Source organism: Acinonyx jubatus, chromosome C2 (assembly GCF_027475565.1).
Source record: "Acinonyx jubatus isolate Ajub_Pintada_27869175 chromosome C2, VMU_Ajub_asm_v1.0, whole genome shotgun sequence".
Taxonomy (NCBI): domain Eukaryota; kingdom Metazoa; phylum Chordata; class Mammalia; order Carnivora; family Felidae; genus Acinonyx; species Acinonyx jubatus.
This window is the reverse complement of record NC_069384.1, coordinates 59,149,133-59,176,292: the sequence shown is the minus strand read 5'-3', so window position 1 is coordinate 59,176,292 and position 27,160 is coordinate 59,149,133. Positions and strand designations below refer to the sequence as shown.

The 27,160-nt window shown below is 36.8% G+C and overlaps 1 protein-coding gene and 1 non-coding gene across 3 annotated transcripts; both read left to right on the top strand.

Annotated features, from left to right (window-relative positions):
- The first annotated feature begins 242 nt into the window (after positions 1-242).
- Positions 243-27,160, top strand: NAA50 (N-alpha-acetyltransferase 50, NatE catalytic subunit). Of its 2 annotated transcripts, none has more exons than XM_015075306.3 (5): positions 243-623; positions 21,581-21,714; positions 22,138-22,257; positions 22,688-22,754; positions 24,191-27,160. In XM_015075306.3, exons 1-5 carry the CDS (start codon positions 616-618, stop codon positions 24,366-24,368), a joined length of 507 nt encoding a protein of 168 aa, XP_014930792.1. In that variant the 5' UTR covers positions 243-615; the 3' UTR covers positions 24,369-27,160. The 2 variants fall into 2 exon arrangements, with proteins under 2 accessions (XP_014930792.1, XP_014930791.1); XM_015075305.3 differs by having other exon boundaries at positions 248-623; positions 21,578-21,714.
- LOC113600017 (U6 spliceosomal RNA) lies at positions 15,784-15,886 on the top strand. Its single transcript, XR_003420998.1, has one exon. It is a non-coding gene; the product is annotated as a U6 spliceosomal RNA (small nuclear RNA).

The window sequence follows — 27,160 nt, the reverse complement described above, 5'->3', positions numbered from 1 at the left end:
AATCTTATTAGGAGACAGTGTTTGAAGGTCATTCTAGAAACTACCCACTGGAAGAACGGGGTCGAGAAAGGTAGATCTGGTTAAAGTGAGAGAAGAGAGGGAGGGGTGGAAAAATCCGGATTTTACCGCCAGGGCCTACCGGGCAAGCCCCACAAGTAGTGTCGTAAGGGATGGGAGGAGAAAGATGACGCCAGAAGCCACAGCCCAGTAGGAAAATGGAGGTCGTGAAGTAGAGGGGGAAGGGTGCACGGAGAACAGCAGTGCGGCTGCGCGCGAGGCGGCCGGCGCGCCGGCGCGCAGAGGGGGCGGGGTGAAAGGTCACAGCGCGGCGGCGGGTCTGGCTGGCGGCGGCCGCGGGCGGGAGTCGATTGCCCGGTGTGCACGTGTGGAGAAGCGGCGGCACAGCGCGGCGGCGGGAGACACTCCCGCCCCCTTCGGAGACGTAGGACTGCGCTCGACTCCTGCGGCCTCCGTCATTCGCTCAGCTCCCTGCCCTAGGTGGGGAGGCCGGATTGTGGGGGTTGAGTGGCCCGAACTGAGGGCGCAGAGAGCTCAGGGCGGCGACGACAACGGCGTTGATATCCGCGGTAACAACGGCCTCAGCAGGCGGGGAAGATGAAAGGGTGAGAAGGGCAGCCGGGCAGGGCCCGGCCAGCGGGGGGAGAGGGGCTGCGAAGGAGGGGAGAGACTCCGGGCGAAGACCCGGCGGAGGGAGATTTCTGGGATTCTCTCTGCTCAACGGAGGAGGCGGATGCTCGGCGCGGGCTCTTGGCGGGCTGAAGGGCCAGCAGGGGCAAAACGCAGGGAACGCAGGATTTCGGCCCGGAGGACGAGTGTGGGTTGAGCGGAGACTAGCAGCCGAGGGGGGCAACAGGGGAAAGCTCTTGTGAGGCTCCTTGGGCCTCCTACCTGGGAGCGGACGACTGAGCCACCCCCGGCCCGCCACTCCAAGTGGAGTGATCTGGTTGTCCTCTTTAGACCCAGGCTCAACGCTAGCAACTGCGGTCTTTGACACCTTTCAGTCTTATTTACACTTGAGAGCTGGACAGAACCTTCTGGAGGGAGAAGGAATTGGAATAAAGAGCATGGGATGAGTATTAAGAGCTAGTGACTCAACTGGATTTGGGTTGGGTCAGAGCGAGTGGAGGAGGGGGAGAGAGCGTGAGCTCTGTAGTGTTGGGGTGCCAAAATGTTTAAGGAAGTATTGCCGATCAGTAGGTGGAGCTATTGCTCCAGTAGTTTACTATTGCCCCCGTGCTGTGAGGGGGTTCTTGGTTACTCCTCAGAAGCTTTTTTCAGGTGATTAGAAAAATTAATACCCTTTCATAGTTTTCCTCTTGGATCAAATTAGGGTTTATATTGGTTCAACTCTTGCCATTTGGATGATGTCACCTTACTACTAAATTACATACTGTTTAAATATTAATTACGTAACAGTGTTTGAGAATATTTCCTAAATCAAAGCCGTTTTGAAGCCTTCCTTTTATCAGTTTTAAAAGCTTTCTGAGATTTTTTTCTATTGTAGCTAGTCAAAGAATTGTAACTATGTTCGAGCTTCCAAACTGTTCAGCCTTTTGAGTATGAAATAAAAGTCAACTTTCGAAATAATCTCATGCTGCCTAAAACAAGGCTCTGAATATTATCTTGGTATGTATATGTGTGTGGGGTCGAAGAGGTCCAAGAAAGTTTAATTTGGCCTTAGGTCTGTAATTGATTCCCTGCTCTGATTTGCTTTAAATATTGGAAATCCATTCTAATGCTTAATTGTATGGTTTGCACTAAAATTTAGGAATAATGAAATTTTTGTAGTACCTGCACTATTTCACGTCAAATTCTAAAGAGTTCCAATCAGGATATTAATTGAGGTATGGGAAGTATTTGTAGTATTTGAATCATGAACTAGGAAGTTTGGCTATTTTATATATGATCCAATATAATTTAGTGAGATTTTTCTTTTTTTCCCCTTTAGTATGGACGCTGTTTCTTACTCATTTTTGTATTCTCATCAGCGAGCAATACTTCTCTTGTTCTGTTAAGAGTACTAAAAATGAGGCTGAATAGTTCCCACGGTTGAGACTCTGCATGGATTTATAAAGGAAGGCCTCCAAGAAATTATTCTGGGTGTTTAGAGCCAAAATCCTTGGTCTAACTCTGTCTTGCTAGGGTGTAATGTTCTTTCTGATACCTAACTTGGCAATAGAAATGGGGTCAAACAATGATATTATTCACAATCTTCCTTCAGTTAATACACTCATGAGGCAATTAGCTCTTTATTTAAAATGGTGTTTTATATGTGTAACAACATGATGGTAACAAATCCCGAGAAACGAGTAACTGGCCAAATTTAGAGGATGAAGAGTCCTTTAGTCTAGTTCCTATCACTTAAGATTGGGAGCTTAAAGTTGCGTTCCTCGTAATGGTAAATTTTTAAGATGATTTCACTATTCCTGTGAATAGTCCCTTTAACTTCCCAAATGAACTAACTCCCAGGTAAGATGGGACTTTAAAATGTTTTTCACTTCTAAGTCTTGATTTAAGGCACTGAACAAATGAAGATAATAGGCATTGTTTGAAAGATTCTAAGATCCTTGAGTTCAAAGACTTGTATCATTATACACAAGGTGGTTAGCGTTATAGTCCTGACTCTTGAAGAACTTCTAATTCTAACTCAATCTACTATTTAAATGTTTTATATTGTTGCCTATATTCACTATCATTTTCAAACTTTTTAAAGTTACTATTTGATTTTTCTTCATATTTTTACTTAGTTTTTATTGGTAGTAGCAGGAAGACATTCCATTGTGTTGGCATGCATTTGCCTTTCCTCCGTAGGAAAGTAGATAAATTTCCAGTTTTTCATTACTGCATGTATTTATTTGCATGGTCTAGAAATTTGAGGTATATTACAAGATACTGTTTCCTTTTTATCTATTACTCCTCTCTATGGAAGGTGATATTTAAGCAAGAAGTCACAGCCATGACAGAGATGGCAATATAATTAGTTTAATAGAAAGTAAAACTGAATTCATTTACCTTTCAATTGTAGCAAAGGGGTATAAATTCTAATAAAAATGTCTTTAACAAGATGTGAATACACGCAAAGATGGGAAAGTAGATGACAATAATATAAGTATAGTATACAGAACAGTGTAGTTTACTAATGAAAATATTAAAATCAAAGATTCTGCAGTCAAAGGAATCTATGTTGAAGAACTCAGAATAATGATTATCTTTGATAGCACAAGGGAGTTTTCTGAAGTGCTAGAAATATTCTCTGTCTTTACCTTGGATATTGATTGCATGGATGTATATGTATGTTTGAACAATCATTGGACTGTGAACAAGATTTGTGCCCTTTACCATACAAATTCTGTACTTCAATAAAACAGGTTTTTTAAGGTTGTATTGCTGTTTTTGTTGGGGGACAGGCAGTGAGTCTGAAGGAGAATTCAGGAACCTTTGTAAACCTCCAATTTGTACTCCAAGCTTCTATGAAGCCAATAATTTGTGGGATGTGGATGGAAATACTGGATTTTAAAATATTTTGTAATGTTCCTTGCTGTATTGAGATGAATTCACATAAAATATAACCTACCTGTACCATGATTTGTTTTAGAAAATCAATAAAATGACCTAACCAATATAAGGGAGAAATAAAGGGAAAATAAACTAGAAGATTTCTTTTTCAATAGGTAAATGACCAGGTACAACTACATCATAAGTCATAAGATTAGATGTTTGCATCTGTTTGTAAATAGCATCATTATATAATTTAGAAAGTAGATCTGTTACCAATACAGATGTGTGCACTGGTGACTAATGCAGTGTTGACATCAGTGTTGTGATTTTTTTCCCCAAAATCATGGACAGTTGTTGGTAAAATTCTGAACACACGAAGAATAATTAAGAATTTCTGGGTTGAAAAAGATTTTTAAAGGTTATCCATATAAAGCATTATCTTTCAAAGATAGTGCTTTTGCTGGACCAAACTAACATATGTATTAACTTTCACTTTGCTTACGTTTTCCATTTTGGCCTGTGGAAATCTTTTGACTTCTGATTTTCTCTTCCAGGTATTAGCTATGGTTTCCAGCTTTGTGCCATCTAAAAAGATAAAACTTCTCAATTCTTTATTTAAATACTTTTTTTTTTAAGCACAGCCTACAGAAACCATTAAATACCAGTTGCAACTGATAGAAACTTCCTTTTCATCATAGAAATGAAAATTGTGTGTATTACACTTTAATAACTACAAAATTATGTAATTGTCCTATCATGAACACTGCTTTCTCTTGATCTGATCTCTTCCATCAGTTTCTATATGCATTCACTGCCTAACTTATTGGGAAAATGTTAGTCCTGTCTAATACAGTAGTGACTAGCTTTATTTAAAGCTAGTGGCGTGTGTTACTGAGAAACTAAATTTTAAATTTTAATTACAATTTTAAATTTTTTTTTAATTTTTTTTTTTCAACGTTTATTTATTTTTGGGACAGAGAGAGACAGAGCATGAATGGGGGAGGGGCAGAGAGAGAGGGAGACACAGAATCGGAAACAGGCTCCAGGCTCTGAGCCATCAGCCCAGAGCCCGACGCGGGGCTCGAACTCACGGACCGCGAGATCGTGACCTGGCTGAAGTCGGACACTTAACCGACTGCGCCACCCAGGCGCCCCTACAATTTTAAATTTAAAAACTGATACTCAAAGTTGTTGGACAATTTTTTGGTATGTTTGGGACAATGTGGATATGTGAATCTACTATAAATTTTGTGAAATGTAAATATAAATAAAATATTTGAGAGGAAAATTAGCATCTGAATTGAGATGTGCAGTGTAATACACACTGGATTTTTAAAAGACTTGGTATAAAAAAAGATTTTTTAGAAAAGGGAAATTAATAATTTCTATTTTGATTACACGTTGAATTGATTTCATCTGTACTTTTTGCCTTGTTAATGTAGGTACTAGAAATTTTTAAATTACATCTGTGACTCTAACTGTGTTTATTTTGGACAGTGCTGGACTAGACTCTGAAAATAAAAATTGTGTAATACATGATCTTTTTCCTTAGGATCCAATTTTCAGATGGAGTTTCTAAATAGTAAATGTGCAGTTTGTGGGCCAACAGATAGTGTATGACTGGTTATGCCTCTGATGAAGGATTCTGAGGTCACTCTTGGTTTTAGATTAAAATATTGTAATCCACTTACTTTGTCTGCTATGGATGGAGAAGGGATAAATTGGAAGTATGCATTTGCCTTTCTTGAGCTAGGGTGATCTGTAATTCTGCCTCTATCATGGCTGAAGCTGTTAGTAGAAGACCCTTGTTTTTGAAGTCCAGAGGCTTTTCTCAGTCCTCAATAGTATGGCAGTAAATGCTTATGTATAAAACTACTTGATACACATTCTTATTTCTTTTGGATAATTCCCTACAAGTGAATTTTTTGGATCAGAAGGTGCTGGCATTTTAAAATCTCTGATATTTGTTGCCAATTGACCTCTAGAAAGATAGTGGCAGTTCATACTGCCAATGGTGTGTGAGTGCCTTTTTCTTCTCCAAGGGCTAATGGGGAAGGGGAGGGGCACTTGCAGAAAATAAGGAAATGGAGGAAGATGTTTCATCCATCAGTGGTATAAATTACCTTCTTCTGGGATGAGTAGCATACATTGAGCGTTTGTAAAATGATAGAAATAATTTCTTTACAGGTTGGATTTGGGGACATATTCACATAATAGTCTTAACTCTTAATTTTGCTTTGCTGATTAGATGATAAATGGTATTTCTCTCCCCACCTTTTTTGTTACTGTTAATTTGATTACTTAGGTTGGACATTTCCCACTTTTACTGGCCATTTGTATATCTTTGCGGCTTACCTGTTACTTGTATAGCTTATCAATTTGGATATTGATTGTGTTTTGACTTCAAATTACAAAACAATCAAATATAGTATTTAGAAAATGGGGTTGAGACATTCAAATTAGTGAATATTGTCAGAGTGATGCCAGTTTAGGACCTAGAACATGAGAAGAAATTTTTTACAGAGCTTGCTAAACTAGTGTAAGCAAAGAGAATTGTACTTAGCAGCATTTTAAACATTTATTTCTCTTTCCAGAAAACTAAAATATATTTAAATATATACTTGGATCCCCCCCCATTTGTATAGATTGTTATTCATAGCATAATTTATTTTCATAAAGGAGACTTTTAATACAAAAAACATTGAACTAAAAGCAACCACGTTTTATAGTTCAGTGTGCCATTAACGATAGTTAGCAGTAGGGTCTCTGGTAGGTTTTTTTTTACCTCTGGGAGTTGGTTTCTTTGTCTTTAAAGAGAACAGCTTGAACGTGAACAGGAACAACTAAAGGTTGAAATTCATGTGCCCTTTCTAGTCTGTTGATAATATTTTATCAGTATTTAATCTGCTGATAGCTTTGATGAATTTTCAGATTGCCAAAAAAAAGTGATATCATTGACTATTAATATCTACCATGACTGCTATGGCATGTGTGTCACTCGTTTGCCATCCCTGGTTTCTTATCAGCTGTAACTTTTCTGTGATACCAAGAAACAAAAGTTTGGAATCATGGGCATATTTGAACTGTTCTCTTTTAAGTCGCTTTCTTCATTTTGCTCTTGTGTCTGCCTTTTGAGACCTGCTCTCCCATCCCTCCCCCTCATGGCACTTTTACTTTTTTTTGTTTTAATAGGTACCTAATACCAGACCATAGATTCTCAATCCCACAATAGCTCTAAGATAGCACCCATAGTCTACTAATATATTTATAGGTGTAGTATCTTTAGTTTACTAATGAAAAAACCATTACAGAGGTGAATCAAGAAGGCAAGGAAGCTCAGTGAGTTCTGGAATTTTTGAGTAGCTTTATATGGCCAAAAACTGGTGGGAGAGAGGGAGGGTGAGGCCAGTGGCCATACGTAGGTGATGAGGGCTTTATTTGCAGTGCTATTCGAATTTCATTTGGCAGATTATATGCAGCTCTTAAAAGATCTTAAGCATTAGAAATAAAGTGATCATATTTGTATTTTCAAAAGATTATTCTGAGTGTGTTGTGATGGCTTTGTCTCCGTTCTAGTCTTATTTCCCTTAAGTAAGCCATTAGAATTTGTGTTGAAATGATGCTCTGAAGCATACTGCTTAGAGAAGGGGTATAGGTAAAAATAGGTTATGAAGATATTTGGGGAGCAGAATTAACAGGGTTTAAAATGGGATGTAAGAGTACATCTAAAACTAAGTTTTTTATATTGGATGGGTTGATGGGACTATTCCTAAAAATAGAGAATAGAGATACGTGTTCCAATTTCCTATAGAGGATGATGAGTTCAGTTTTCAATGCGTTGAATTTGAGATTCCTGTAGAGATAACTAGTAAGCAGTTGGGAATATGTGTTTGGATTCAGAGATTCGGAAGTAAAAACATTTAGGAGGTAGTAAGGGAAAAGCCATAGCTGGGAAGGAGTTCTCTTAATTGAATGTATGGATGGATGATCACAGAACATTTTTTCAAAGGATAATTTGGTTATTTTCAGGTTATTTAAGTTATTTCAGGTTATTTAAGTAGGTTATATCTGATGTGTGTTTAACACTTCTAGTATCCCAGCAAATAATTGCTGAGATTTTTGCACACTTGATTCTTGCACTCATACTTGTAAAACCTCTAGAATAGTAAGTCTCAAGGAGGGTCACACCTTCCCCCCTGCGTATCTGGTAATGTCTGGAGACATTTTGGGTTGTCATAATGGGGTGGAACAGTTAGTGGGTAGAGGCTAGAGATGATGCTGAATATCGTACAGTGCTCCACCACAGAGCCCCTCACAACCAAGAATTATCCAGCCCAGAGAGAATATCAGTAGTACTAAGATTGAGAAACTGCTCTAAAATCTAGATGAGAGAAAGCCCATCAGTTAAATTAAAGGCCTAGAGATTCTTGGACTTACTGGGAGTAATTCATCAATTCCTTGAAATATTTGAGGTCCTACCCTAAGTCCTATAGTTCAGTAGAAGAGGTAAGGTATAAAAATAAATGCTTAGAATGGTACAGAGGTACTGTGCCTAGGAAGGGTACAAACAGTATAATATAGATGAGGTGGAAATCTCAGCGGGATGACAGGTTAAGACTTCTTGAACAATTAGTATTTAAGCTGTGCTTTGATAAATGCTCAGTGGACTTGTAAGTTAAAGGAATTTATCTTTTATGTAACTTATTTGAGTGTAGAACCAGATTAATCCTAGCTAAGGCAATTACCTACTCTAAGCCCAAGTTTTATGCAAATCCCTTTTATCATTAGTATACCTTAGATAAGTGTTTCAGGTTTGGTATTTCTCTCAACCTTGAGGAGTAGAAAGGACTCCTTTGAGGGGAGTCATGGGTGGCTGATCTTGCACTCTAATGATAATGTGTAGACATAGGCCTGGTTCTGGCTTTGTTGATAATTGGCTGTATAATTTACAGGTACATCTGTCTCTGGGCTTCAGTCCCATCATCTGTGAAATGAAGGGGAATGGACCCAGTGGCTTCCAAGTTCCCTTCCAGATCAAATACTCTGCACAAGAAATGACCAAGCAGTTAAAATTTTGTGCTGAGGTGTACTCAGTACTCATTTAAAATATAAATGGTTAGGCTTTAAGCTTTGTACAGTTCTTCATTTTCTCTTCAATGTAACTTAAAAAGTCAGACTTTATAGAGAAAGGCCTACTTTTGTGTAGTCATATCTCCATCTTGTGGCCCTTCAGAATATTGCCACTAAATTTTGTTTTTATAATTATGGGCATAATTGACATTACTTTTAATAGCTTAAAAACATTTGAGTGCTTATTATCTGATGTTGCTGTGCCAAATACTTAATATGCATTATCTCATTGTGACACAGTGTTTGTTTTAAGCCACAGGTAAAGTTTTGCTGCTACCACAGGGGCACCTAGTTAAGCATTTGAATTTCCATTCAGGTCATGATCTCCTGGTTCGTGAGTTCAAGCCTCATATCAGGCTCTACACTGACAGTGCAGAGCCTGCTTCGGATTCACTATCTCCCTCTCTCTGACTCTCTCCTGCTTGTGTGTGTGCGCTCTCTCTCTCTCTCAAAATAAATGGAAAAAAAAAAAAAGGTTTTCTGCTACCATATTTTAAGTGCAAAGATGGTATTAGATTTGACAGAGTAACAGATTCATCTTCTGGTGCCGATACAAATAACTAACAAGCTGTATAAAGTAGGAGGCCAGTAGCTGTGTTCCAAATCTAAGGACTTGATATACAAGGGCACTTTTGCTATATCATTCACCATCCTCCTCCCTCTTTTAGATCTTATTCTAAAATCTTTGGTATGAAGAAACATTGGGGTTTGTTATGGATTTGAAAAACAAAAAAATAACGTGTCACATGAATTTACTTGAGCCAAAAGAATAATTCAGTTTGTTTAATTACTGCTGTATTCAGTTTTTTACAGTTAGGGTTGTAAACTAGTGCCAACAGGAACCCAGGAACAGGCAGATAAGGTAAATGAGTAAAAAAAAAAAAAAAAAAAGCCAGAAATGTAGGCTTTATGTAAAAGCTTCTGATTTAAATATTAGCAACCAACTTTAAAAACAAACTGTTGAGTCTACTAGATGTAGCAGATTTGACTTTTAGTCCAGGAATTTGAGGCTTATCTACAGAATAGAGGTCCTAAACTGATAAATTAAGATAGTTTGTGTTGTTAAATTACATTGAAATCTTACCCAAAGTAAGTAAACAGTGCAGTGATTAAAAACCATTTTTGAAGAGTCAGGCTGATTTGAATTTGAGACTAGCTCTCAATACTAGCTATAGTGTAATACACTGTTAAACTTACATAAGGAAAATGATTCCATATTTTATGTGAAATCCACTTCTCTGTGACCATCGTTAGCTTCTTTTTCCCTCACTGGAATACTTGGATATGGAAATTTACACATAGGCAGTGCAGTGGGAAGTTTATTAACTTAGGTGGGTATTAAATTTGTGTGGTTGATATAAGAAGCTTTAATCATTAAAGATTCCACGGTGGGATGTGGAAATCTGAGTTTTTAACTGGCAAGGTGATTCTGGTGTATAGCCAGGTTTGGAATCCGTTCTTGGCTTTTGTGACACTACTTCTCCAGACCTTATCCCTCCTCTCTTGAAAATTGTTTCTCAGACTTCCTCATGGGCTCCTGTTCGTTTACCCCTAAAGTTCAAGTATTTTTTTTAGTAGTTGTGGTTTTAAATGTTCTAATTCACTATGATACTTTTTTTGAGGAAGGGAGAGAAAGTGTGCATGAGCAGGAGAGGTGTAGAGAGAGGGAGAGAGAGAATCCGAAGCAGGTTCCTTGCTGTTTGTGCAGAGCCCATACAGGGCTCTGTCTCATGAACCATGAGATCATGGCCTGAGCCAAAATTGAGAGGCAGACGCTTAACCGAGTGAGCCACCTAGGTGCCCCTCACTATGATATTCTTGGTAATGTGATATGTTCACATAATCAGAGGATGTATATTATGCAGTATTTTTATTCCAGAAAATAACTCTCAAAGTGATGTGTTACAAAAGGGGATTTTTCCTTATGAGTTAAATTAATGGAAAAACTCTGGATGCATTCCCTCTAGTATCTGTTTTTATCTACCTAATATCAACATTGCTTCTAATCACATTAGGTAGCATTTAAACTACATTATATAGGGGCGCCTGGGTAGCTCAGTTGGTTAAGCGCTGGACTTCGGCTCAGGTCATGATCTCACGGTTCATGAGTTAGAGCCCCGCATTGTACTCTGTGCTGCTCAGATGGACCCTGGAGCCTGCTTCAGATTTTGTGTCTCCCTCTCTCTGCCCCTCCCTTCCAAAAAAATAAATATTAAAAAAAAATTTTTAACTACATTTTGTAAATAATTTTTCAAATGATAGATCTTACCAAAACAATGTTTGATAGTAGTTTTAAGGGGGAAAAAAATAATGTCAGAACATGTAGGCCATTTACACCAAAAGTAAAGACTGTATAACAGACTATCCTGAGACTTATGAATTTATAAGAGGAAGCCTATATCAGAATGGAAGGCTCATTTTCATCCAGCTTTCATTCAGCTTTTCTGCAAACTGGAGGCTTGGTACAGCTGGCAGTTGAGGGGTTGTGGTTGTTAAAGGTTTGAAATTCTTGCCTTTTACTGTTTTTCAAATAGTAGAGAATAAAGCATCAGATGCTTTCTGCTATGAGTTTTAGTATCAAAATTAGTGTTTGTTCTTTTCTTGGACAGAGTTGGCTACAAAACAACATAAATGCAAAATATTACAGCTTGTAGTTCTTAAGTAATAAGTAACGTATGTTTGTTTTATTTTTTGTTATGGAAATTTTCAAACATCTTCAAAAGTAAATAGTGCATTGAGCCCTCAATGCATTCAATTCCAATGAATAATATTAATTCTCATGTTCTTTCATCTTTTATTAGTAGTTTCCCTTTTTCGCTGGAGTACTTCAAAGGAAATTCTTGACATACTATCCCATTCTATCTGTAAATACTACTGTATGAATCTTTATCATGGAAGGACTTTTTAGAAAAAGTAATTCTAATACTGTTACATCTAATATCATCTTAAGATCTGACACCCAATCTGTATTTGCTTTTTCTCATTTGTCTTGTAAATGTCTTTTTCAAATCAAAATCCAAAAAGGTCCACACGTTTTCATTGGCTGAAATATCTCATAATCTTTTTTTTTTTAATTTTTAGTGTTTATTTTTGAGAGAGAGAGAAAATGTGAGTGGGGGAGGTACAGAGAGACGCGGCAACAAAGAATCCAAAGCAGACTCCAGGCTCTGAGCTGTCAGCACAGAGCTTGATGTAGGGCTCGAATTCAAGGACCACAAGATCATGACCTGAGCCAAAGTCAGATGCTTAACTGATTGAGCCACCCAGGCATCCCTTTATCATCTATTAATCTGACAGTTCCTTCTTCTTTTTTAAAAAACAAAGTTACTTTAGAATAGTTTTTAGCTTTACATTTATGAAGATGATACTGAGAATTTCCAGTTCCCCCTATAAGTAACAGTTTACACTAGTATGGTACACTGTTAGAATGAAAAGGCAAGCCAAAAATTGGGCAAAAATAGTTGCAAATTATATATCTGATAAAGGGTTTGTCCCCAAAATATATAAATATAAATATAAATATAAATAAATATATATATATATGATATAAAGAACTCTTACAACTCAATAAGTAATCTAGTATAAAAATGGGAATTCTTTTATTAATTAATGTTAAAATTGTAGGTTTATTCTCAGGCCTAGACCGGGGACAAAATACTTAAATAGACATTTCACCAAAGAAGATGTACAAATGGCTAATAACCATAAAAAAGGATGTTCTACAGTATTAGTCATTAGAGAAATGCAAATCCAATGAGATTATCACTTCACACTAGTAAAATGGCTATAAAGAGACAATAAAAAGTGTTGGTGAGGATGTGGAGAAACTGTTATTGGTAGGAATGCAAATGGTGCAGCCACTTCAGAAAACAGTTTAGCAGTGTTTTCCATTACTACCATAACAAATTACTACAAACTTATTGGCTTAAAAATGCAAATCTGGGAGCGCCTCGGTGACTCAGTCGGTTGAGCATCCGACTTTAGCTTAGGTCATGATTTCGTGGCTTGTGAGTTCGAGCCCCGTGTCAGGCTCTGTGCTGGCAGCTCAGAGCCTGGAGCCTGCTTCAGATTCTGTGTCTCCCTCTCTCTGCCCCTCTCCCACTTTCTCTCTGTCTGAAAAATAAAAATTAAAAAATTAAAAAAAACCCCACAATCTGTTACCTTGTTCTTGAGGTGAAAGTCTGAAATGGGTTTTACTGAGCTAAAGTCAAGGTATTAGTATGAATGGTGATTTTTAAATAGTACCCCTGCCCCCATTCATGTTTATTTGGAACCTTGGCACATGACCTTATTTAGAAATAGGGTTTTTGCAGATGTAATTAAGATGGTCATACTTGATTAGGGTAGGCCCTAAATCTGATGGCCATTGTCCTTAAAGGAAGAGGAGGTGGGGCACACACGCACAGAGCACCATGTGAAGATGGAGAAACGCATTAGTTGTTACTGCCACAAGCCAGGAAACATCTGAGGCCACCAGGAGCTGGCAGAGGCAAGGAATTCTATCCAGTCCAAATCCAGAGAGCATGGCCCTGCTGGCTTGATTTTGGATTTCCAGATTCTGTAACTTCCATAGAATAAATTTCTGTTTTAAGCCATTGAGTGGTAATTTGTCAAGGCGGCTTTAGGAAATTAATACAACATTGTGTTTCTTACAGAAGTTCTAGAGGAGAATCCATTTTCTTGCCTTTTCAGCTTCTGTAGGCCACCTGCATTCTTTGTTTTGTGGCCCTTCATCTTCAAAGCCAGCAGTGTAGCATCTTGAAATCTCTTGCTTTTGCTTCTGTTGTCTTATACTTTTAAGGACCTCTGTGATTACATTTTGGGCCCACCCAGGTAGTCCTGGTTAATCTTCCCATCTCAAGGTATTAGTCACATCTGCAAAGTGTGTTTTCCATGTAAAATAACATAGTCAAGATTGCTAGGATTGGAACATGGACATACTTTGGAGGTTGTTATTCTACCTACCAAAGGCGGTTTCTTTAAAAAGTTAAGCATATTTGCCATGCAACCCAGCAATCTCATTTCTAGGTATCTCCAGAGAGAAAGTAAATTTGTGTCCACACACAGACTTGTATGCAATATTCATAACAGTGTAATTTATAATGGCCCATGAAGTAAATATTATTAAAATGGCCATCAAGTGGTGAATGCATAAGCAAAATGTGGTATATTCATACAATGGAATATTGTTCAACTGCTGACACATTACATCATGGATGAACCTCAGAAACACACTACATGAAAGAAGTGCAGTGCAAAAGATCATGTTTATTGTATGATTCCATTTATATGAAATGTCCAGGAAAAACAAATCCATAGAAAGAAAGTAGGTTTAGTGACTGACTTTGGGTAGGAAAGGACATTTGCTTCAGATTTGCACAAGGGATTTGGGGGGGTGTGATGTGAATGTTCTAAAGCTGAATTGAGGTTATGGTTGCACATGTCTGTAAATAGTCTAAAAATCATTGAATTGTGCGCTTAAAATACGAATTTCAGGGGTGCCTGGGTGGCTCAGTTGGTTAAATATCTAACTCTTGGTTTTGGCTCAGGTCATGATCTCAGGGTTTGTGAGTTTGAACCCTGCGCTGGGCTCCACACTGACAGCATGGCACCTGCTTGGGATTCTCTCTCTCCCTCTCTCTCTCTGCCCCTCCCCTGATTCACCGTGCTTGCTCGCTCTCTCTCTGTCTCTCTGTCTCTCTCAGTAAGCTTTAAGGGGAAAAAAAAAAAACCCATGAATTTTATGGTTTATAAATTATACCTCAAGGCTATTTAAGAGAAAAATAGGGGCACCTGGGTGGCTCAGTCAGTTAATTAGTGTCCAACTTGGGCCTGGGTCGTGATCTTGCGGTTCGTGAGTTTGATCCCTGCATTGTGCTCTGTGCTGACAGCATGAAGCCTGGAGCCTGCTTCAGATTCTGTGTCTCCCTCTCTCTGCCCATCCCCCACTTGAACTCTGTCTCTCTCTCAAAAATAAATAAAACATTAAAAAAAGTAAGATGTGAAAGGTAGGAAGGGGCTTCAGGTTATTTGCAGTATACTAGCTTACAAAGGACATGTGTCCATAATACACTTGAAATCTACTTTTTTTTAATGGGCAAAAGATTTGAACAGCTCCTTTACCGAAGAAGTTCTGCCAATGGCAAAGAAATACATGAAATAATGCTCTACATCATTTGGTACTTAGAGACATGCAAATTAAAACCACAATGAAATGTCACTACACACCCATTAGAGTAGTGTAAAATTTTAAAGGTTGACAGTGCCAAATTCTAGATGCAGAACAACTGGGACTCTGATACATTTATAATCCAGTGTTACCTCTCTTTGGTATTTATTTAGAAGCAATTAAAAATTTATGTTCACACAAGAACCATAGAGAAATGTGTATAACAACTTTATTCATAATCACCAATAACTCTAAACCTAAATGCCTTTCAACACAAGGATAAACCATAGTATATCCATACTGTGGAATATTATTTAGCAATAACAAGGAATGAACTGTTGATAAAACAGTGTGGTAAATGTCAAAAGCATTATGTTGAATGAATGAAATCAAGCAAATGGCTATGTATTATGTAATTCCATTTAAGTGACATTCTTGAAAAGGCAAAGATATGGGGAACAGAAAACATTAATGGTTGCCTAGGACTGGTGGTAAAATTGAACTACAGAGGGTCATGAGAGATTTTGGGGGTGATGTATCTATATCTTGAAAACTATCATTATACATGTTGTAAAAAGTAGAACTATACAGAAAAAAAGCGGATTTAATTTTATGTAAACTTTAGACATGTTATTAAGTTTATTTGGGGGGGCGTGGTTAAGCAGAGAGAGGGAAAGAGAATCCCAAGGAGGCTGTGCACCGAGCCCAACACATGGCTCATCTGACAAAAGGTCATGACCTGAACCAAAATCAAGAGTCAGACAGACACTTAACTGACTGAGCCACCCAGGGGCCCATAATACTTTTTAAAAGCCGAGAATGAAAGTTGATCCCTCCCAAAAGGCTTGAAAAATAAAGAACAACTAAGAGTTGTTACATACAGAAAATTTGCAAGCTGGTGGATTGGAATAGACTACATCAATAATTATATTAAGTCTCGACAGACCAAATACTTCAGTTGTCAAGTGCTTGCTTCGGCAGCACATATACTAAAATTGGAACGATACAGTGAGGATTAGCATGCCTCAATGTGATGACATTTTCCCTTTTTTCTTTCATGCTATTTTAATAAGTAAAAGTAATACGTGTACATTGCATAATATTTGAAGAATTATGTAAAAAAATATACTCCAGTTGTCAAATTAGAGGAATGAAACTCTATAGTATATGCTGTTCACAAAAGAAACTTTAAATATAAGGATAAAGAGAGGTTGAGAGTAAAAGATGGTAAAGATACATGATGCAGCATTGATTAGAAGAAAGCAGTATGTCTGTATTGATGAACAGGGTAGACTTTAAGACAGGGAATATTACAGCAGTTCATCAACTCATAACAGTCCCAAATTTATGCCCTTAGTAATATAACTTGAAAATACATGAAGCAAACATTGACAGAACTGAAGAGTAAGAAGGAACACTTTGAAATTTTGTTCAAGGCTAAACATAATCCTGATTGATAAGAAAGCCTATCAGGAATATAAAGAAATAAAAACAGGTTTGTCAGAATAAGCTTTCTTGGGGGTATCATTTAAATAAAGATTTAAAGGAGGTAAGAGAGTAGTAACCTGCAGCTAAGGATAAAGAGGCTATCGACATAGAAAGCTGCAGGTGACACAGATTTTGGGAAGATCAGAGATCTCGTTTTGGATAGGTTTAATTTGAGGTGTCTACTACAGATGCTTTGGAGTTCAGGAGTGACCTTTAAGCCAGAGAGATTTGGAAGATGGCAGCATTAAAGCCATAAGATTATGATATTGTCAACCTAGAGAGTAAGTGTAGATAGAGAAGACCGGCAAGTACCATCTTGATGTACAAGCTCCTCATAAAATTGATTCTCCTTCCTCTCCAATCCCAGCTTCCACATTTACACAAAGCACACTTTTTTTTTTAACTTTATTTATTTATTTTGAGAGAGAGAGCAAGCGTGAGTGTAAGAGGGGCAGAGAGAGAGGGAGAGGGAATCCCAAGCAGGCTCCATGCTATCAGGGCAGAGCCTGGCACAGGGCTCAGTCTCACAAACCTGGAGATCATAACCTGAGCTGAAATCAAAAGTCAGACTTAACTGACTGATCCACCCAGGCGTCCCCCCCCCCCCGTTTTTTTTGTAATTTTATGGTTTTATTAACACAAATGCGACATGCACATAAGCTATCTATTCATTTTCGTTGCTGCACAGCTTGGCTTTGGGATTGGTGGCTCTGATGGCCAGCTGGCTACTCTTTCCCCAATGGCTTTGTGGCTCTTGGGGGAGACATTGTAAGCAGTCTCTGCACAATTAAGATTTGTTGCCCATCAACAAGATTTGTTGCCCTTCAAGCTCCTTGACATTGTGACCTAGGAGCTTCCAGAAGCTACTAGGCAGCATGTGCTCTGTTTTCTTACTGCTCCCATAAGCAGCGTTGGGCAGCAGCATCTGGCCCTTGCACCCTATTGTCAGTGCTTCTGAGTTTCTGCCAGTTGCGCTTAATTTTGACACATCAGCTGACTGGCGCTGGATGAACTTCTTGGTCCACTTTTTAAGCGTCTTGGGCTTCACCAGAGGTCTGCGGGTGGCCGTGATGCCAAGTAGGAGATGGCTGCCACCTCTGCAGGCAATGCATTGGTGAGGAAGGCTGTCACAGAGTACACACAGTAAGCTTTGTTTTACCAAATCATACTGCCTGTAGTTTGGAGAATACATCGTTGCTATTTTGTTCATGTTCTATGCTCTCCTTAGAATTCATTTCTTACCCTCCTACAGAACAAACTCTTAAGTCACCCTTCACATCTGTTTCCAGGATCACTTTTATTCTAGTATTACTTTTGTACTGTGTGCAAGTACTATTACTAAGATATTGTGTTTCATATATATATACATAATTATGTATATATGTGTAATGTATGTATATATGTAATGTGTGTTAATATATGTGTGATCAATATATACATATACCTGTATTTCCTACTAGGTATAAACTCCTTTGCATTCCAGGTTTTAGCACATAGGTGTTCAAATATTTATTGAAATAGACCCGGTTTATGCTTTGAATAGGCAACTATTATGTTCATTAAAACTTTAGAAAATTTCAAATTCACAGAATTCATGAAACCTCTGTTTAATTTTCTAATAGAGACTTTGGAATTCCTTTTGACTTACTTTAGAAGTTCTTTTCACTTCTAAATCTTATTGTGTGCAGTCATGTTCTCATTTTCTTAACATTTCTGCATAGCACTCTATGCTTTTGATACATGTTCTTTGCTAAATTATAAATTGCTATTACTCTTGATATATTTAGAATATCCACATCTTAAAATAATTCAGAGCTGAGTGGTCAAGATTACAGAAATATTGCATTTCAATCAGACATATCATGTTCATGAAAGTTAAACTGTATTTGAAGGTGAATTTTGCTGACAAAGTTATATTTAATAGATGCTTAAACAGCCACCAAACGATATTCATAGTATACCAATTCTGTTTTGAAGTGTGTACACACACACACACACACACAGAGAAAAATATAGGGAGACTATATACATCAAACTTATTTCTAGTAGTCTTACAGGATTTTCACTTCCTGAGTAATTACTATGGTGATGGACATTTTTTTTTTTTAATCAAGACATGCTATTTATTTATTTACTTGATTACGGAAAGATTAAGCTGGTGTTCCCTAATGATTTAATACAGTGTTCTGTATTTAAGCATTTTCTGCCTACTCTGCTGGAAACTTTTTTAGTAGTTAACTTTTATTTCGTTTAATTCTAGCACATTGTACCATAACCACCTTTTCCTTTTGTATGAAGTCAAGAAATACCTGGTTATTTTAAAAATTATAAAGATGCTTGAAGTGTGGTGATTACCTAGAAATCATTCTTTTTTTTACTTTTAAGTGTTTATTATATGCGTATGTATGTATTTATCTTAATCTCTGCACACATTGTGGGGCTCAAATTCACAACTCCAAGATCAAGAGTTGCATACTCTTCCAACTGAGCCAGCCAGGCGCCCCACCTAGAAATCATTCTTAAACTTTGAAAAACACATGTTCTTTCACTATAATTTAGGAGGTTGGCTTCCTAGGTTACGTTTTTCTTTATTGTTTACTATTAGACTTCATAATGTAGTTTTTCAGTGATTGTTTTAAAATACGGAGATTGACTCTTTGATTGCGATGGATAAAATACGGAGACTGACTCTTTGATTGCGATACTCAATTTGGGGTGTTATACTCAGTGAAAGAGTAGCATTCTGCTAAGTGAAATAAGCCAGCCAGACAATGGTATTGCTTACATGTGAAATCTAACAACAACAAAAAAATCAAACTCATAGAAACAAAGTAGATAAGGGGTTGCCAGGGTGGGGGGAATAGGAAGAGGTTGGTAGAAAGGTATAGACTTTCAGCTATAAGGTGAATAAAGTCTGAGGATCTAATGTATAACAGGGTGACTATAGTTGATACCACTGTGGGTATAATTGAAACTTGCTAAGAGAGTAGAACTTAAATGTTCTTACCAAAAAAAAAAAAAGTGATAGTTGTATTAATTATGGGAGGAATTCTTTTTCTAAAAAAAAAGAATAGTGTAGGTAAGATGTGATCCCTGTATTTTAATGTTCTGTACTTTACAGCATAACACTATCTACCAGTAAAAAACCTGAGTGGTAGATGGTGGTAAGTGAGCCTAAGTAGGTTTTAATTAGAAGAGGACTTAGGGTGAAATGTTATTTCCTTCAGCCTTAAAGAAGACAAAGCCAGGGTGTGCTTTTATGAAGAGGGGAATTGTTCTTAGGGAGATAAAACCTAGTTAAAGAACACCTGAATCTCACATAGGGAAGTCATTTTAGTTGTAAAATACTTAGGCCATTTACCCATATTTAATTATATGTCTAAAATTGGAAAAGAGTGTAACAGAGAAATCTCTATTTTTTACTGTGGTGTTGGCCTCTTAATTTTGTGTGGCCACTAAGAAACTGTGTGCTCAGATCTTAAGAAAATATCAAGATACGTAAGAGTGGTTGCACAGTAAGTAATAAAAATGAAATAATTGAGGCAGGAAGGCTAAAGTTCCAAATGAGCATAATGGTCTGTAATAAAGTTTTTGTGTTATTAAGAACTATAATTTATTCATACTTTCTGATAATCTGAATTGTAACATTTCAGAGAATAGTGTTTTTAAAATTATACACAATTAAAAAAATTTTTTTTAAAGATTGTATGTTTAAGTATAATCTTTATACCCAACATGGGTCTTGAACTTACAACCCCAAGATCAAGAGTTGAATGCTCTACCCAGTGAGCCACCCAGGCGCCTCTCACAATTCTGACTACACATTTTTTGTATATGCTTTAAAGCTTTTTCTGTATATTAACAAAAGCTATTTTATTATATGTTATATATATTTAGATTGTGCCCCTCCCTCCCTCCCCCCCCAAAATAGTATATCAATGTTTTTGTGGTAATAAGATAAACATATCATGCATGCTTTATTTAATCAGTTCCCTGCTGAGGACACTTAGTTTTGTTTTGTTTGTTTTTTTAGTCATTTTAGAAGTGTGAAGATTAACATTCTCATTTAGTCATTTCTCCCAACAGTTTTCAAAACCTATGTACATATGATGCAAATGATCAATTAGGGTGTATTGTCTGTACTTCCCTGCTATTGACTAATGCCATTGTGATCTGGAATTAGCACCCAGTGCGTAGGACCCACATTATCTAGCTGCTTGGTTGACATCAGATTGTTTTATTTTTCAACTCATTTTTATTTCAGTTTGATCTTCTTTTCTTTAAAGGATTTTATCATCTACTGTTGTGGTTTTTAAGAAGGCCAATAATGCATGTAAGCATCTCCACTAATGACACTGCTAGTGGTAATAGGAAGAAATATATGCATAGATGCTGTTCAGGTTTGTCTTGTCACATTTGATCAACCTTTAGCTTATGGTGGAGAAATGGACTTGAGCTATTAAAAAAATCCTTTTGTTGACAGAATTATAGGCAAAACAACTTTTTTACTATGAGCCTGAATCATTTTAGATTTAATTCCTTTTCCCACAGAACCAATTGTTTTGATTACATAATGGTTTTTCAGAAATGCTACCGTTGCATTCTTGATAAGTAGTTTTCAAATAGATCCCCCCCCCCCCCCATTCCTTTGTTCCACTGCCATAGATTCTACCTCTGAATCTGTGGGGTGTGAGGTCTAGGAATCTAGATTTTGAATACCACCCCATGTAACTGATGTAGTGGTTCCTAGTTCAATGTATATAATTTTTGTCCATTTGGATTATTTTTCAGAATAAATTTCTAGGATAGACTTGGACAAAGAAGATGTACCTTTCAGGTTTTTGATACATAGTACTAGATTGTGTTCCAGAGATACTGTATCTATTTACATTTTCACCAGCAGACTATAAGAATCCCATTTGCCACCCCCTTGTCAATATTTGGTATCATCAGTCCTTTGGATCAGTAATAGTTGTCTAAAAACTGTAAACTACAAGGAAGATTTTGGCATTTGTGTAGATTATTAGTCTGGCCTTCTGAGTAATTATTGTTTATCATATTTGTCTCTAAATATATAATCATATGAGTGCTACAAATTGAATCTGCATAGAATGGCTGGCAGAATCTTATAAATGGTAATCTTTGTAGGAATATAAAGTCAGTATGAAAGGTTGGATTTATCAATTATGTAAAAAAGACTTGGTACTAGTATGTTTATCTTAACAAATGAAGCTAATTATATTTTATTGAGTACATTTTGGTTTGTTCCAGTAGCCGGATCGAGCTGGGAGATGTGACACCACACAATATCAAACAGTTGAAGAGATTAAACCAGGTCATCTTTCCAGTCAGCTACAATGACAAGTTCTACAAGGATGTGCTGGAGGTTGGCGAGCTAGCAAAACTTGGTATAATAGTTTTTTCTTTTCTCACTTCATTTGTTTTGTTGGTGTTCTTGACCCTTAGTTTTTAATATTTGAGCAGAGTTAACTAATTTAATCTCTTTATTTTACAAGTGAGGAAATGGGGGTGATCCAGGTTTTGAGAAGGATCTCAGAGAAATCAAGACAAAATATTTGAATTTTAAAGAAAATGCTAAATACCTTCTCTTTTATTTAGTATGTGCCTGTATGTTTCACATATATGTCTACTCTAGATGCTTAAATCCGTAAAAAGATGTAGAAAATTTTTGAGGCTTTTGCTATTCAGAGTAGTTGATAAAATTTAATGCTATGATAGCAGTAATTTAGCCCTTATAGAAGGGGAGGAAGATTCAATAAAATGTGTTATTCTGTCTTTTGAACTTAATATTTTTATATTTTCCATGGCAGCATATTTCAATGATATTGCAGTAGGTGCAGTGTGCTGTAGGGTGGATCATTCACAGAATCAGAAGAGACTTTACATCATGACACTAGGATGTCTGGCACCATACCGAAGGCTAGGAATAGGTAAAATTATTTGTTTTTGTGTGTGTGTGTGTAAAGAAGCATAAATACATCATTACTGTTTCTGACCCAATGAGTGAAACCATTTCTTTTGAGAGTATTGGGAAAGAGTTACTGAATTATATAAGGTGGAAAATAACTTTATTTATTAACCTAATTCACCTGGAAGCCCTATATAGATTTGTCATCAATGTCCCCCTTTTGCTTTTTCTGTTTTCCTTTTCTCTGGAAGGACTTGTATGTAAAGGTTGCTTTTCTACTAGCAGTTTTTAACATATGTAGATAGTAGGGAGAGAACAAATTTTTCAAAAATCAGGTGGTCTAGTGTTTACCTCAAATTCTTTTAGGATTCAATAAACATTAAGATGGCATTTAGATGTGTAATATAAACATTATTTTTCTAAGATTACTTACTTGTTTGTCTTGTTAATAGGAACGAAAATGTTAAATCATGTCTTAAACATCTGTGAAAAAGATGGCACTTTTGACAACATCTATCTGTAAGTTAAATGATATTTAATGTTCTTATGTAAAGAATTTAATAAATTGGCAATAGAAATCTTTACTGGAAACTTTAAAATCTGGTTCCTTATTTCATTGCCTTTTGGAAAAAGCATGGAAGTAGTGATTATGAAGTTTTTGTTTTGTTTCTTTTTTTTTTTTTTTAATTTTTTTTTTCAACGTTTATTTATTTTTTGGGACAGAGAGAGACAGAGCATGAACGGGGGAGGGGCAGAGAGAGAGGGAGACACAGAATCGGAAACAGGCTCCAGGCTCTCAGCCATCAGCCCAGAGCCTGACGCGGGGCTCGAACTCACGGACCGCGAGATCTTGACCTGGCTGAAGTCGGACGCTTAACCGACTGCGCCACCCAGGCGCCCCTGTTTTGTTTCAATAATAGATCAGGAACCTGAGATAAAACTTTCTCATTTTGCTTTATTGTGTTGGGGTGGGAGCTTCTGAAGTCACAGGGATGAAACCAAGATTAAAACTAAAGTCTTCAGAACTGAAGAATTAGTATCATTAATACTATTCTTGTGCCATCTGTTTGCTTTCTGGGTTTTGTTTAAGGTTCTCAGTGACATGCTTATTAGTAGAGTTTAATAGTCAAAATCAAAGAGTATTTATCTGATAATACCAATGTTAAGATTATTCTCATTTAAAATTTTTTTTTTCTTAATGTTTTTATTTATTTTGAGACAGAGAGAGACAGAGCATGAACAGGGGAGGGGCAGAGAGAGAGGGAGACACAGAATCCGAAGCGGGCTCCAGGCTCTGAGCCATCAGCACAGAGCCTGATGCCGGGCTCGAACTCCCGAACTGCGAGATCGTGACCTGGGCCGAAGTCGGACGCTCAACCGACTGAGCCACCCAGGCGCCCCAAGATTATTCTCATTTTAACTTTGGCACTGGGAGAGATTAAATTATGTCATGCTGTTCTGAGGAGTAATTGACAAAGCTCAAATTTATTTTTAAAATATAGCATTTTTTTTATTAGAGGCTATATTTAGGCATTTGAGACAATATATCATTTTTCTGTCATGTTTTTTCTGCATGTGTTAATATGGTCATTGGATCATCCTTGTGGTTATTTACCCATTTATAATTCCAGGAATCCTTTCTCTCCTTGCAATGAAAAACATTATGCTAGCTAGGATACTTCACCCTTTCTCGATTGTAAGAGTAAACCCTATTTCTGAGTCTCCTAAATTCAGCCAGCTATCTTGAAGATGTAACAGGTTAAAGGTGTAAATTTGTCATCCAAGTTTTTCTGAAATGAATACTCAGTCTTTGTTGATAACTAGTAATTGTGAAGAGAATCTAACAAATGTCTGCAGTATTCCAGCTCCAACCAATATGAAGCTATTTGCAGAATACGCAAAAGCTGATGAATTCTTAATTTTTTTTTTTTTTCTGATACCCTCTTATATCTTAGGCATGTCCAGATCAGCAATGAATCTGCAATTGACTTCTACAGGAAGTTTGGCTTTGAGATTATTGAGACAAAGAAGAACTACTATAAGAGGATAGAGCCCGCAGATGCTCATGTGCTGCAGAAAAACCTCAAAGTCCCTTCTGGCCAGAATGCAGATGTGCAAAAGACAGACAACTGAACAAATTAGAAATGAACTTTCTTGCACTTGCTTGTCGCCAAATAAAAGAGAGGCCCATTGATTTTTTTACCCCATCTTTCTTTTCCCCCTCCTACCTTGTTCTTGTTTGTCCTCCTTTCTTTCTTTTTCTTTCCTCTAAAAGGTTTAATACTTCCAAGGACTTTCAAAATTAATCATGTTTGGATTGTTTTAGTTTTCTTATTTTTGTGAGGTGGTTTGATTGTAGGAAGGAGGAGGTATAGATCTGTTTGGTTTCATAGTTAAGATATATATGGTCCCAAAAATTTGGGTGTCAGTGTCAATTTTTTTTTTATGTCCTGCTTTCACATTGAAGGGCAGAGCCTACGAAATGTTGTATATATCAAAAGACAAAAAGAAACAGCAGCAATATCTTATTCTCTAATTCAAAGACAAGTTTAGTGTGTTTGTGGTACTTTGGGTTTTAAAGACTGTGGGATGCTAATCCCTAGACATTGCCTTCACTCCACCTTTTGTCCTTCTGAGTGTTATCTCAGGAGTTGGACCATTGTTATCCTTGTAAGAAATACTAAGCTTATTTTGTTTTTTAAGCAGTTATTTCTTTCTTCCTTGCTGAGGGTGGGTGGGACAGTTTGGGTAGGTAGTGTTTTACTTTGGTCTCCGTATTTGAGTTACATGAGTGGGCTGGTTGTTGGCAGGTTTATTTTTCCTGCTGTTGATTGTTATTAGTGGCATTAACTTTTAGAGTGTGGGCTGGTGAGATTAATTTTTTTTAATATCCCAGCTAGAGATATGGCCTTTAACTGACCTAAAGAGGTTTGTTGTGATTTACTTTTTTTTCCTGTCCTTTTTCTTCAGTACACCCACAATAGTTAGTCTAACCTTAAAAATGGGAGTTGATGTCCTTATAGGTCAATACCCCTAAATAAATCTGAAGCAGGTATCGTCTCTTGGACATATTAAAAAACACCTAAAAGGAAGCTTAGATGGATTTGTGGCACGATAAATGCATTTAATGTCAGCTAATGCGGACTTAAAAGTATGGCCACTGAGCATTTGATTATATAGGAGAGAGTATCTAGACAGTATTTTTGAGAATAACATAGCTGTGCTATTGCTTATCTGTTGGAGAACATCCCAGATTTGCTTATTTTCTGTGCCTATGATAATGAGTTTAAGGATTTGGGGGAGGGGGAATTGTTAAATAAATTGCTTCTATTCTTGGAAAAGTAGAAGTTTAGAAGTGTTAATAACACAGATTTCACTGTGACCTCCTCTACTGACGTGACTGGTTTATGCCAGATCATTTTCTGGCACATAGGGAGTGGCTTGGATGGGTTGATAACTTTTGTAAGATAGGAGACATCTGAAGTTTTCATGTTTTCCTCCATTGTCCCATATCCAATATTTAAAATTCTCTAGATTGCCAATACTGGTGGCCCATGAAATGTTCTCATTAGACTTTAAAACAATGCACAGGGCTTGAATTTTCTTGTCATTTGTCTTTAAAAGAAAGTTTGATTCGTAATATTTATCCTCATGTAAATTCTGATAATATAAGTCTCATCTCTCCAAATATATTAAATGACAAAATTATTTTACATAGTGTTTATGCACAGTTTGTAATCTTAAGTTCTTATTTGAGAATGTGAAAGTACAAAGTATAGTAGACTTCAATGGTCTTAATTGAGTGCCAAGAGTAATATAGAAAAGGAAGATAGCTGAATGAGTTTATAAGATTCTAATTCTTAAGATAGTAAAAATGTAGAAAGACCATGCTGGTTTCTTGGGTATCAATTTCTTTAGCAGTCCAAATACAAGTTTAGAAAAAAAGAGCATTAAGCACCTTTACCTTCATGGATAAGCTTCAGCTTGCTCTTGCCAACAGAAGAGTGCTTGAGTTACAGAAGGCATACTTAGTTTGAAGAATTCAGCCTTTTTGTAAACTTCCAGATATCAAAATAGATTTTGATATATAAATGAGTTTTCTGAGATGACACTGCCTCTATTTCTATAACCATTTCACCTGGACTATCTAATCAGTCCAATGAATGTATCCCTAAATGTGGTTGTTGAAAACTGAATAGCTGCCTCATGACAATTAAGTACATGTTATTTAAGGAGGGGAAAAAAATTACATTTTGAATTGAGTATGTAGGCTTCTTATCATTATACTTTCTTTTTCCACACTAGATAATGACTTTAAATTGTAAATGTTTGAAAAGGGTTGATTGTCCTACATCAAACTTGTATTAAGTAATTCCATCCATTTAAGGAAGAGGAGGATGTAGAAGCCGTAGGAGCTGGGCACTAGTTCATACGCCTGTGAGTCGGTAAAGACTCAAATAACGTCCCATGTTGAGTTGGTTATTTTGGAACGTAAAAATTGTTGAGGTAAAACAATCCTATTAACTGGAAGATCAGAGAATATATCCATATTTTTTGGACAGATAGTTTTTACTGTGGGGCAAATAGGTAAAAATTATCCTGTTTTGTTATTGCATTTGGGTTCTAAAGAAAAGAATCTGCAGAGAAATCTATGCAATATATAATTTGTCCAGATTAGTTTTAATTTGGGGAAAGAAGTTCTAAAATATCCCCAAAGCAATTTATTCATCAATTGAAAGTCCTCCAAAAATAGAACTATTGGGAAACTGGTTTGTGGGTGGAAAAGAAAAGCTCCCTCAGTTTTTTGGAGGGAATAACTTTAAAAATACTTAAATGGCTAAGTTTACTTGGTGCAGTTAAAAATTAAACTTGTTGATTTTAACATTGCTGTTACATCTGAAATAAACTTATGTGATGTTCTGGTA